The sequence below is a fragment of the Herpailurus yagouaroundi genome, unplaced genomic scaffold, assembly GCF_014898765.1.
Source record: "Herpailurus yagouaroundi ecotype Mexico unplaced genomic scaffold, PumYag 159, whole genome shotgun sequence".
Lineage (NCBI taxonomy): Eukaryota > Metazoa > Chordata > Mammalia > Carnivora > Felidae > Herpailurus > Herpailurus yagouaroundi.
In genome coordinates this window covers 38,357,441-38,370,600 of record NW_024412400.1, presented here as the reverse complement: position 1 = coordinate 38,370,600, position 13,160 = coordinate 38,357,441, and the positions used below count along the sequence as shown (strand labels likewise).

Sequence of the window (13,160 nt, the reverse complement as noted above, 5' to 3'; positions counted from 1 at the left end):
ATTGATTTTAAGTACTCAATTTTCTAAAGCTTAATATTTATTGTACTTTTACTCACCCTGTGCTTCTAATTCAGATTCATCTACAGCTTCCCATTTTGATGGGGCAACTTTAAATATGGGCTCATTCTTCTTGGAGTCTTCAGTTGCATCCACTAATGAGGAAGGATAAGCCATTAACCCCTACTACTAGATGACTTAAAGAGTTCATGGGTATTCATTCTATTATTAAAAAGTAAAATAAGGCCACATATGGACTAATAATGCTAGTGTCAAGAACAAGGATTATGACTAATCTAATTCTCTACACCTGAGGTCCGATGTTTAAACACAAATACATCAATACAAAATATGCAAGTTATTATGATTTCAAGCAAATGGAGAAGTTGGGGCAGTAAAAAAATCTTTAAGGTCTTTACCTAATCACTATTTAAACTATACAATTCTTATACTGTTTAATATTTTCATGCAATTCAAACATACTACAGATTCTGTATACATCCTATGGCCAAAAGTGACTTTAGGCATCTAAGAAACATGAACCCATAAATTATGAATAAAAACAGAACTGACAAAACAAGGCATCTAGGATTATGAGTATAACTGAGAACAAGATTGTGCCTATAGTTTTCATGACAATTAAGACAAAAAGAGAAACTTACTTATACGAGGCTATCCCAATAAAGGTATGTGACTAGAAAGAAAACCTTTTTCTTGGCAGAGTCAAATGTATTATTGGGTATTTGAATTTTGAAAAGTCAGAAATAAAAGACAAATTAAAGACTGATACCTTAAACTTTTTTCCATATCCACATGTGTGGAAATTAAAGAGTTTTGGAATCAGACTTATTAGCTCATCAGTTTGAAATTTGAACTTACAAGGCACTCCATCAAGATCATCATCAAGACTCTTTATAGGGACTCCGTCAAGATCATCAATGGGAGTAGCATCAATAGGAATTCCATCCACATCTTCTAGAGGTGCACCATCAAGCTCTTCCTCAATGGGGGCACCATCGAGGTCATCTGGTACATCCTACAGAAACATACATACTTGCTGTAACATTTTCCTTTACTAAAGTCATATTGCTATAACTAGGATATACTTCATCCTCCTGTCTGACAAAGAAGCAGTCATTCTTTCATTATTTAAGAAAGATCTACGAAGTATTTCTTGATGCCAGGTACCATGTAAGGCACTGAGGATACAATAATAAACAAAAACAAGTTTGTTCCTTTGGTCCCTCATGTAATAGGTCTTACTAGAATTTTCTGGGAGACCAGGGGGTAGGAGGAAGCAGGCAATCATAAAATCACAATATTCAAAGAACTGTGACTATAATGACTGCTACAACAAAGAGGCATATCATACTATTCCAATGTATACAGGTTTCACCTAAAGCGGTCTGAGAAGGCTCAATGATACTGAGTCTTAAATTGACATCTGAAGGATCTCAGGTAAACAGGAGATGTTTCAGAGAGAGGCAAGAATATTTACAAAGGTTTATGGTAGAAGGAAACGTATACTTAAGAAACTGAAACGAGGACCATGTGCTTGGAACAGGGGGGCTAATTAGAATCTCATAGGAATGAAAGTGAAAAGATAACTGGATGAGGATGGTAGAACTGAAGACAAAGGATTCATGAAACAATGATGAGGTGAAAAGCAACAGAATCGTGATGAACAGAATCTGCTACCATTGTGGTGCATCTCTTCATGTACATATTTACTTATATAGCTACATATTGCTTTATTAGTTCCTTTTTTCAACTAACGCATCATGTATCTTTTCATGTCATCAAATTAAAAAAAAAAAAAAAACAGTGATCAGGGGGCACCTAGGTGGCTCAGTTAAGCGTCTAACTATTGATTTTGGCTCAGGTCATGATCTCATAGTTCATGATATCAAACCCCACGTTGGGCTCTGTGCTGACAGCACGGAGCCCACTTGGGATTCCCTCCCTCTCTCTCTCTCTCTCTCTCTGCCCCTCCCTGTGGTTTCTCTCTTTCAAAATAAATAAATAAGCATTTTTAAAAAGTCATCAGAAATCAAAAACTACATGGAGACAAAGAAAATGGAAAAAAAAAAAAAAAAACAAGTCCAAAATCTTTGGGACATAGCAAAAGCAGTTCTAAGAGGGAAGTTTATATCAATATAGGCCTACCTCAAGAAACAAGAAAAATATCAAACACTCTAACCTTACATGTAAAGGAATTAAAAAAAGAAGAACAAAGGCCAAAGCTAGTGGGACTAAAACAGATGAGCAGACACAAACAAAATCGAAACTAAAAAAAAATTTTTTTTTAAAATCAATGAAACCAAGTGCTGGTTCTTTGAAAAGATAAATAAAATTGATAAACCTTTAGCCAGACTCATCTAGAAAAAAGAAGATTCAAATAAATAAAATAAAAATGAATGAGAAATAACAACCAATACCCCAGAAATACAAAGAATTATAAGAAAATAGTATGAAAAAATCATATGCCAACAAACTGAACAACATAGAAGAAATGGATAACTTCCCCAAAACATTCAATCTCCAAAACTGGAATCAGTAGTCAAAATAAAAATCCACATTAAAATCCAGGACCAGATGGCTTTCCAGGTGAATTCTACCAAACAATTAAAAGAGTCAAAACCTATTCTTCTCAAACTATCCCAAAAAATAGAAGAAGGAAAACTTTCAAATTCATTCTGTAAGACCAGCATTATTCTGACACCAAAATCAGATAAAGACATTAAAAAAAGAAAACTACAGGCCAATATCCCTGTTGAACACAGATGCAAAAAACCTCAACAAAATATTAGCAAACCAAATCCAACAATACGTTAAAACAATCATTCACCGTAATCAAGTGGGATTTACTCCTGGGATGTCAGGGTTGTTCAACACTCATCAATCAATGTGATACATCACATTCAAAAAAGGACAAAAACCACATGATCATCTCAGCGGGGGCAAAAGAAGCATCTAACAAAATACTATATTCATTCGTGATAAAAACTCAGCAAAGTGGGTTTTAAAGAGAACATACCTTAACATAATGAAGGACATATATGAAAACCCACAGGCTAACATCATATTCCATAGTGAAAAACTGAAAGCTTTTCCTCTAAGAACAGGAATAAGACAAGGATGTTCACTCTCAACACTTCTATTCAACATAGCACTGGAAGTCCTAGCCACAGCAATGAGGTAAGAAATAAAAGGCATCTCAATAGGTAGGGAAAAATAAAACTATTTGCAGATGACACAAAACTATACATAGAAAACCTTAAAGACTCCACCAAAAAAACTATTAGAATAAATGAATGCAGTAAAGTTGTAGGATATAAAATATACAGAAATCTGTTACATGTCTATACACTAATTACAAAGTAGTAGAAAGAGCGCTTACAAAAACATTCCCAATTACAACTGCACCAAAAGCAAAAACTACCTAGGAATAAATTTAACCAAGGAGGTAAAATACTTATATTCTGGAATCTATAAAAACTGATGGAAAAAACCAAAGATGACAAAAACCAATGAAAAGATATTCCATACTCACGGACTAGAAGAATATTGTTAAAATATCCATACTACCCAAAGCAGTCTATGGATTCAATGCAATCCCTATCAAAATAACCAATAGCATTTTTCATAGAACTAGAACAAATAATCATAAAATTTGTATGGAACCACAAAAGACCTCAAACAGCCAAATAAAATAAGAACAAGACAGAGGTAGGACGATCCCAAATTTCAAGATACCTACAAAGCTACAGTAATCAAAACCATGGTACTGGTCCAAAAATAAACACATGATCAACAGAATAGAATATCCAAAAATAAACCCACACCTATAGAGTTAATCTACAACAAAGGAGGCAAGAATATTTAATGAAGAAAAGATGGTCTCTTCAATAAATGCTGGAAAAACTGAACAGCTACATGAAAAAACCAAAATGGACCACTTTGTTACATCATACACAAAATCAATTCAAGATGGATTAGAGATCTAAATATGAGACCCAAAATCATAAAACTCCATAAAACAGGCAGTAATCTCTTGGGCACTGGCCTTAGCAACGTATTTACAGATAGGTCTCCTCAGGCAAGGAAAACAAAAGCAAAAATCAACTACTGGAACTACACTAAAACAAAAAGCTTTTGCACAGAAAAGGAAACTCAACAAATCAAACAGGCAACCTACCAGAGGGAGGTGGTGCTTGCACATGATATACTCAATAAGGTGTTAATATCCAAAATATATAAAGAACTTATACAACTCAACACCAAAATGAAACAATCCGGTAAGTGGGCAAAAAAGAACCTGACATACACTTAAAAAAAAAAAAAAAAAAGATATACAAATTGCTCAACAGACACATGAAAGTAGGCTCAACATGAAAGTAGATGATTAAGCATCAGGGAAATGCAAATCAAAACCACAAGGAGACATATCACCTCACACCAGTAAGAATGGCTGGTATCAAAAGGACAAGAAATAACAAGTGTTGGCAAGGATGTGGAGAAAAGCGAACCATCATGTACTACTGGTAGGAATGTAAACTGGTGAAACTACTGTAGAAAACAGTATGAAGATTCCCCAAAAATTTAAAAACAGAAATACCATATGATCCAGTAACTCCACTGCTGGGTATTTACCCAAAAAAACCCAAAAACACTAATTCAAAAACATATATGCACCCCTATTTTTAGTTCAGCATTATTTGCAATAGCCAAGATATGGAAATAACCAAAGTATCTACTGACAAATGAATGGATGTGGTATACACACGTACACACACACTACTCACTCATAAAAAGAATGGATTCTTGCCATTTGTGACAACAGAGATAGACCTAGAGAGTATTATGCTAAGTGAAATAATTCAGAGAAACACAAATACCATACGATTTGATTTATATACGGAATGTAAAAAACAAAAACAAAATAGACTCTTAAACACAGAGAACTGGTAGTTGCAAAAAGGAAGCAAAAAGAGATTAAGATGTACAAACTTCCAATTATAAAATAAATAAGTCACAGAGATGAAAAGTATAGCATGAGGAACATAATAACATCGTAATAACATTGTATGGTAACTACACTTATCATGGTGAGCATCAAGTAATGTATAGAATTGCTGAATCACTACACTGTACACCTGAAAGTAATATAACATTGTATGTCAACTATACTCAATAATTACCAAAAAAAAAAAAAAAAAAAAAAAAAAAAAAAATGTGGAGGTACCCAGTTACCCAATTGTCACATAAGGAAACAAAACAGAGAATTACTATTATACATAATTTCCTCTCCTGGGCTCCAGCAATTCCAGGAACAAAAATCCACAAGTTAGTGGTAAATACTAGGTATTTTTCACAAAGAAATACTATTCACATCTGTAACATACAGCATCCCCAGAAATCAAGTCTAAAATAATCAGACAAATACATTGAGTACCTACCTCTGTTTCCTTTTCTTCAATAATATTTACAAGTCCTAAGAAAATATTTTGTAGTTTGATCAAAAATGGTTCTGGATAAATTGCCCAATCCTCCCATGCTCTGAAACAGGTCATTACCCGTTGCTAAATAAACAGGAAAAAGACAACAAATTATTATTTTAGGGCAATGTCTCAAACTTCATCTCATGAAAATGACCATCACGATTTGCTGTATTTCCTTTAAACCAAGATTCTTGATAAAAAACAATTTAACTATCATTATATTTTTAAAAAATCAATGTCACCTTCTAACTAAAAGGGAATTAGAAATAAAAATAATGAAAAAGAAACAGTAACTATTTTGTTCTTAACCATCTAAGATCAATGCCCCATACCACAAGTGGTACACGAGGCCACAATCTGGGAATAACTTAGAAATTTATGACAGTTGGATACCAGGGTAGCCAAGTTTTGACCCGAATTCCTTTATGGTCCAATGAAGTACTTTCTTGATTCTGGATATACTTTTCTCTTCCCATCCCTACACCTTTCTACAAGCTCTAATTTATAGTCAAAATTTTTAAATGTAGTTGTTTAAATTCCCTAATTGGTGGAGTCACTGGGCATCTTCCCAAGTTAAAAATTTCCTAAAAAAACAAAAGGAAAGAAAAAAAAAAGTTGTTTTTTTTTTTTTTTAAGTTCATTTATTTTGAGAGAGAGCACCAGGGAGGGGCAGAGAGAGAAGGAGAGAAAGAATTCCAAGCAGGCTCCAAACTGTCAGCGCAGAGCCCAACACGGGCCTGGAATCCACACACCTGTGAGATCATGACCTGAGCTGAAATCAAGAGTCAGACACTTAACCTACTGAGCCACACCCAGGCACCCTCCCAAAGCTAAAAATTTCATTCCATGAAAAGTCTTCCTCCCATGAAAGTAATATCTATTTATTCCATTATAAGCAAGATTTTTTTTGTTTGGCTTTCTTAACACTGATTTACAAAGAAAGAGATTATAAAAAGTAACTGAATACATTTTCTAAGCATGAATAACCAAAATTATGTTCCTATTCCAGCCAAATTATATATACCATTCTAAAACAAGTGATATTCTGAATTTTTTGTGGAAAGACTAATATTTAAAACATTTAAATAAAATACTTCAAACTTAACACCGAACAAAACAACACTATATAAAATATTTCAAAATTTCAGATATTTCTGATACTGAAGATAAAATGGCAGTAAATCTTAAAACAATAATTTCTGAAAGATGCACATTATGTCCTATACTTGTCCTATGTACTTCTCTAGCCCTCCAATGTGCTTGCCAGCCCCTACCCCCTGCTTAACACTAGGGAAAAAAATAAAATAAACATACCTTAAAGTTTTCAGACTGTAAATGGCCTTGAATTGTACGATAGGTAGCATTGAGGTCTGAAAATATCTGACATAACTTTGTTTCAAAACTGAAATTCAAAGAATATAGATTTATGATAGAATTTATTTAAAAACCCCCATTCTACTTCAGCATGCTAGCAAATGAAAAAAATTCTTAAACTCAAAAAAAGAAAAAAAAAAACCTCATAGATTAATCAAGTAACTCTTCAAAAATCAATAACTAGATGTCTAAACTCTTAACACTGAACTCCTTATTCTGTATGGTTATGCCAAGAATTAGTTTCCTTGATTAACAAGGAACTTTACATTTATGATACATTAAGTTACCTAAACTGACCTCTGTTTTATATTAGGAAATTTAAGTGACTTGTCCAAGGCAAAAAAAACTAGTTATATTGAACAGCTAGATTAAAACAGTTCATGTTCTGTCTTTGGTCTCTTCCTTTATGCCTATTATTTCTATTATTTCTGTTTATTTACTACACAACTGGCTAAATATGCAATAAAAATATAAAGTTATTTTTTAACGCTTATTTGTTCTAGTGTAATTTATCAAAAAACTAATATGAAAACTTTGAAAACATTTAGCTTAAAGTGGATTAATGAATGCAACCTGATTTTTTAGAAAATTCTATGAACTATAAAGAAATTCAAATTAATTAACATTAACAAAATAATTCTCTCTTCTGAATTCCTTACCCTTAAATATTATTTCAGGAATATCAGCTTACAACATTATACTTACAATTTTCTATAATATGAAGCATTGGCAACTTTGGCTGAAGAGTTATACAAAACATCAGAAACCAAATATAATCTGGCAATCTAGAATACCAAAAGATAACATAAATGAGATTAAAAATAAAAACGAGCAGCAAATAATATAGCTAGAAAAAAATCCGTATTGAAATTTTTTGCAATTAGTGGCATAAGGCTAATGTTTAGCTATAACAGTCACAGCTAATTAGAAGGGTTATAAGAAATTCAACATTCCTGAAGCCACTACTTTGGCAGGGATAAAATATGTAACTCATTTCTATTTCAACCGGTTGATAATCTGCACATCAATTAACATAACAAGTTTCCCAGACAGAAGGAAAATAAGACTGCATAGGAAAGATTTCTTCAGTCAAGTTCTTCATGTAAAAAGGAAACCAATTTCAATCCAAAATGAAGTCAACTATTATTTCTTTTACTTAATGTTCCACAAAGAGAAATTATGCCCATACCTTTTTAGGGAGGGGTGTTTTTAAGATGGACAATGACTCAGTAATGCAATCCACTATTTCTTCAGCAGCTTCAGCATTATTAAGACAAAAAACCATTGCATCTCCAATATCATTTTTCCTTGGAGTTAACCCCCTCAGGATTTCTTCTAATTTGTCCCTCTGTCTGAATACAAATGTTTTTAACATAAATATTTATAGACATAAATTTCAAATGCCATTAGTTTCTGCTCACAAACTAATTTCTTTAAAACCCACTCAGATAAAATTCTGAAGACTAAATTGTGTTAAGTCTGATTTGAGTCCCCCAAATACATTACATTTCTTTGAAGAACTTACATGGGGAAAGAACACTTTCTCATAAATAAATAATTCAGTGATTTTTAGTTTTCAAATAAAGTAAATTTTAAATTATGGGCATTTTTTTGCAAGAAGTGTTTGTGAGTGTCCCAGTCCTATTATCCTATTACAATGGAAAAAAGCCTTCATGTTCTTTACTTTCTTTTGAAGGAAGTCAGTTACTTTAGCACTTCTGCATCAGATCACAACAGGCTAAAAGCAGGGGATGATAAACTGTAAAGGATCAGATAATAAATATTTCAGGCAATGCAGATCATATAGTCTCTCTTGTAGTTACTCGACTCCACTGCTATTAACACCAAAGCAGCCATAGACAACAAGTTAAAATGAAATATAAAGAAAAAAAAAGGAGGGGAGAGGGCATGATTGTGTTCTAATAAAACTTTATTTACAAAAACAGGAGGCAGCCAGATTTAGCCTATAGGCAGAGTTTGCAGATCCCTGGAAAAAATGATGAAAATACATCTTAAGAAGCAAATAGGCTTCAAAAATATATAGCTCTCCATTAGCAAATGCTTTCACAAACAATGAATCAATGCAGCTAGCATTAAGATTTACTCTACACAGTTGAGTATATACTCCTATATGCCATAACCTCTTAGCCAATTTTCTTCCATGAGGACCTCCTCTTAATATTTAATAGCTGTATTTGTTTCTGCTTCTTAAACCAGTCTAACTTCACTGTACCCATAATGACTGAGCACTGATAAATATGTTTCCATGGTGGCCACACATTGTAAACTCTTGTGGAAAGGCTTTGAATAGTCAACCATATGATTTCACAAAGCTCTACAGTAATTTTTCCTCTTTAATGTTGCATTCAGAGAGGCAAGAATTCTAAGGGTCCCAATATAATTTCTCTAAAAACCACAAGTATTCCATTGCTAGAGAATCATTGCTTAAGAGACCATCACTACTCTTCATCAGTAGGAAGAGACAAAGGTCAATAGAATACATACTTATACTTACCAAGATATTTAAAATTACAAAGCAATACAATGTTGGTATTCTAAACATTCACAAGTAAAAGAAACAATTTACATTTTAGAGTTAACATCTTAATAAGATATTAATTAAAGCAATTATTAAAGTGACTTTTCTGAATATGTTAACAGTAAAGGAAAAAAATTCTTACTCTTCCTTAAGTGCTCCCTTTTTACTAGGCTCCTCTACAAAAGCTTCTGTTTCTTGTTCTTCTGACATCCCATGCAGGTATGGATTTAATGGTGGTGGCCTCCAAAAAGATCCATTTTTGAACATACGAAAATCTTCCGTCCGCCACTTAGTCGGAGAATCTCCCTAATAAATGTACAGAATGTTATTAGAACGGTGAAATACTCAGAGTCAAAATTAACAAAGCAATTGATTCCACTTGCCTGCAGAATAGAATAAAGCTTCCACCTATAGTAAACATGGGCTGGTGTCTGGTTTTCAAATAAGAATCTAAAACAAAACAAACCCAAAAAACAAAAATTAATCATATTAAGTGTCTTCAAGTAAATATAAACAAATCAGAAATACTACTTGCCTATTTCATTTAAAATAAAAACCAAAAGCAAAGATCCCTGAAGAAAAATACTTACCCATTGCCTTCTGCCATCTATCCCCTTCCTCACCCTAGCCCCCAGACAGCCTTTGTGACTAATGTTAGTACTCAGAAGGTATGTATGCATCTTACAATCAATTTTATTGAACGCTTACATGTAGGCTATTGTATCCGGCAGTGGAGAGATTTTCCAAAGATAGAAATTTCTTTTTTTTTATTTTTAAAAAAAAATGTTTTTTTCAACGTTTATTTATTTTTGGGACAGAGAGAGACAGAGCATGAACGGGCGAGGGGCAGAGAGAGAGGGAGACACAGAATCGGAAACAAGCTCCAGGCTCTGAGCCATCAGCCCAGAGCCCGTGGTGGGGCTCGAACTCACAGACTGCGAGATCGTGACCTGGCTGAAGTCGGACGCTTAACCGACTGCGCCACCCAGGCGCCCCAAGATAGAAATTTCAAAAGCAGTGTATTTTAAAGACTTAAGAGTGTTAAATGAATACCTTAGATACCACAGCTATTCAGAAGATAAGCAATTTTCTATAAATCTCCATTATTCTACTATATCTCACTTATGAAGGACTTTCATTGAAAAGCACAGAGTATTTTCCTCCTAGAGACTGCTAAAAACAATGTTATGCAGTTAACTAAATCAAAATCAGATGGAAAACTGATCCAAGTGCATCCTATTTACTAAAACTGTCTTCTCATTCCTACGACAAAAATAACCCCAAACTTCTAGAACTTTATTCTTGGAAATATTTTTAATTCCAAAAAACAAAGGTTTTTTTTTTTTTTTTTTTAATGTTTATTTTTGAGAGAGAGGGAGAGAGAGAGAGCATGAGCAGGAGAAGGGCAGAGAGAGAGGGAGACACAGAATCTGAAGTAGGCTCCAGGCTCTCAGGTGTCAGTACATAGCCCGATGCGGGGCTCAAACTCACAGACTGCGATATCATGACCTGAACTGAAGTCAGCCGCTTAACCGACTGAACCACCCAGGTGCCCCTAAAAGTTTTTTTTAAACGCACACCTGAGGACAAACAAAATGTGGTTTATACAGGCAATGGACTATTATTCAGCTTTAAAGGTAAGGAAATTCTGACACATGCTACAACATGGATGAACCTTGAAGACATTATGCTAAATGAAATAAGCAAGTCTCAACATACAAATACTGAATGATTCCACTTATACGAGGTAGTCTGCACAATAATATGAATGTATTTAACGCCATTCAACCATACACGTAAAAATGGCAAAAATGATACATTTTGTTATATGTATATTTTACCACAGTAAAAAAAAATTTAAAAGAAAAAAAGCACACCTGAACATAGGATTGTTGATTTCTCTGTTCATAATCATAGCTTCAAACATTGGCCCTTCACGTACAACAAACTCTATCATTCGATGTATCAGGGCGAGTAAATTCCTACAACAACAACACAGTTAAAGAAAATGGATTCAGACCTACCACTACATAAAACTATACTTGTCCTAAGTTACTATAATTGTGCAGAAAAAGATTATTCTGCTGACTAATACAAAATTTTATACCAAAAAAATAACCTGGAGCATATGTTAATGCCTTCCTTGTGCATTAAGAGGGAGCGGGATAATGGGGACAGGGGAGTTGGAGGGGAAGGAAAGGAGAAGGGAGGGTGGGAAACCACAACACAGCTTCTTAGCAATAAAGTTTTAATTTTTTAAATGCCACTTAATTTTATTTTCAAAATGCAAAACATTAAATTATGAATCACAACTAATTGGAAAGCTGCAAATATATAAAATCAGTAAACTCAGAGCTTACATGTTATTATAGCCATCTAAAAACTTACATACTATCTCAGTTTTAAAAGAAAATATTCCTAAACCAAGCACTTTTGTGGTGGTATTGAAACGTTATATACATAACTGTAATTTATAAAAAAGCAGAACTATTTAACAAGTTTAAGGCCTGATTTAATAAAAAATCCATCCAACTCCTGTGCTTTTCTGGTACACATATAGCAGATGGAGTTTTTATTGAATCTGACCTTTAATGAGGCAACATCCCTTTGGATCACACTTCAAACTAGTTCACACCACTCATGACATGTATAATTCTGCCTGCATATTATGACTCAATGAAGCAATTATATTGCCAAAGACTTAAATGGAGTCCGCTTTCCAAAATATTCCAAAAACAGGGACATGGTAAGATGCTTTTCCCACTTTTCAAAACAATTACTGTCCAATATCTAAGCCAAAAAGAAACTTGTAACTTTTTAGTACATTTTATTGGTTGGGCTCATAGAAAATCTTTATTTTCAAACTCTAGGTCCTAAAATCATGTGATATATAACACTATTTTAGACATTGATTACAGCATCAAGCAAAAATGACTCAGCTTATTATAAGCTGCTTTTGATTTCTCAATTCACCAGTCCCCCAACATACAGAGTTGGCAAATAATAATTGGGAAAAGCAAAAGGATATTGGCTCTTGGTACAAGGCACACACTAAATTACACCTTTAGCATTCCCAGCTCAAATTAAGTTCATATAATTGCTAGAATATGAATAGAGTTATAGAATAAGACAGATTTTTTTGGCTCTATAAAGCACTGCTTCAGAGTACATAAACAGTAAAATAATTTATCTCATGGTCATTATAATTATTTTCTTACAGTTTTCAAACAAAACTACTTAAATGGACACTAAAATTTCAACATAGTGAAAAAAATTAATTTTTTTGACCTCTTTAGATCAAAAAAATTATATGAAAGTTTAAATCTTTAATAAAGGGGAAACTATATTTAAAACTATTCATTCAACCTCAAAATTGTTAAAACAAAAAACCAAAAGCATCAATTTTAAATCTAAAAACTAGTATTAATAGTTCTGCAAATAGGCAGTTCTTGATATCCAAATAAGAATGTATTCTTGGCATCCATACAGCTAATGATATCATTTTGAGGGAAGGGAGATAATGTAAAGTTATGATTCAGTTCCAAAACTCCCACTGGTATGTGCCAAATTGAAGTGAAGGGAAATTTTATGTAAATATCATAATATATAAAATCAATTACTAGGGGGACAAATGCTATACATACAGAAACTTATACGAATTAAGTCAAATGCAACTTGACTTGAATATTATAGATGAAAAATGGTTTAGCAAGTTTAAAACAAAGGATTCACTGTAATGGTGAGTTAAG

At 33.2% G+C, this 13,160-nt stretch overlaps 1 protein-coding gene across 3 annotated transcripts in view; it reads right to left on the bottom strand.

Annotated features, from left to right (window-relative positions):
* The window catches only part of U2SURP (U2 snRNP associated SURP domain containing), a 56,422-nt gene that overhangs the window by 16,608 nt on the left and 26,654 nt on the right, over positions 1–13,160 (bottom strand). For all 3 annotated transcript variants that reach the window (XM_040480396.1, XM_040480395.1, XM_040480397.1), the window contains 9 exons: positions 11,289–11,393; positions 9,795–9,861; positions 9,554–9,717; positions 8,062–8,224; positions 7,578–7,657; positions 6,813–6,900; positions 5,457–5,579; positions 877–1,033; positions 57–152 (listed from right to left, as the gene is read on the bottom strand). In XM_040480396.1, coding sequence (XP_040336330.1) covers positions 57–152; positions 877–1,033; positions 5,457–5,579; positions 6,813–6,900; positions 7,578–7,657; positions 8,062–8,224; positions 9,554–9,717; positions 9,795–9,861; positions 11,289–11,393 — 1,043 coding nt within the window. The remainder of the gene's footprint in view (positions 1–56; positions 153–876; positions 1,034–5,456; positions 5,580–6,812; positions 6,901–7,577; positions 7,658–8,061; positions 8,225–9,553; positions 9,718–9,794; positions 9,862–11,288; positions 11,394–13,160) is intronic.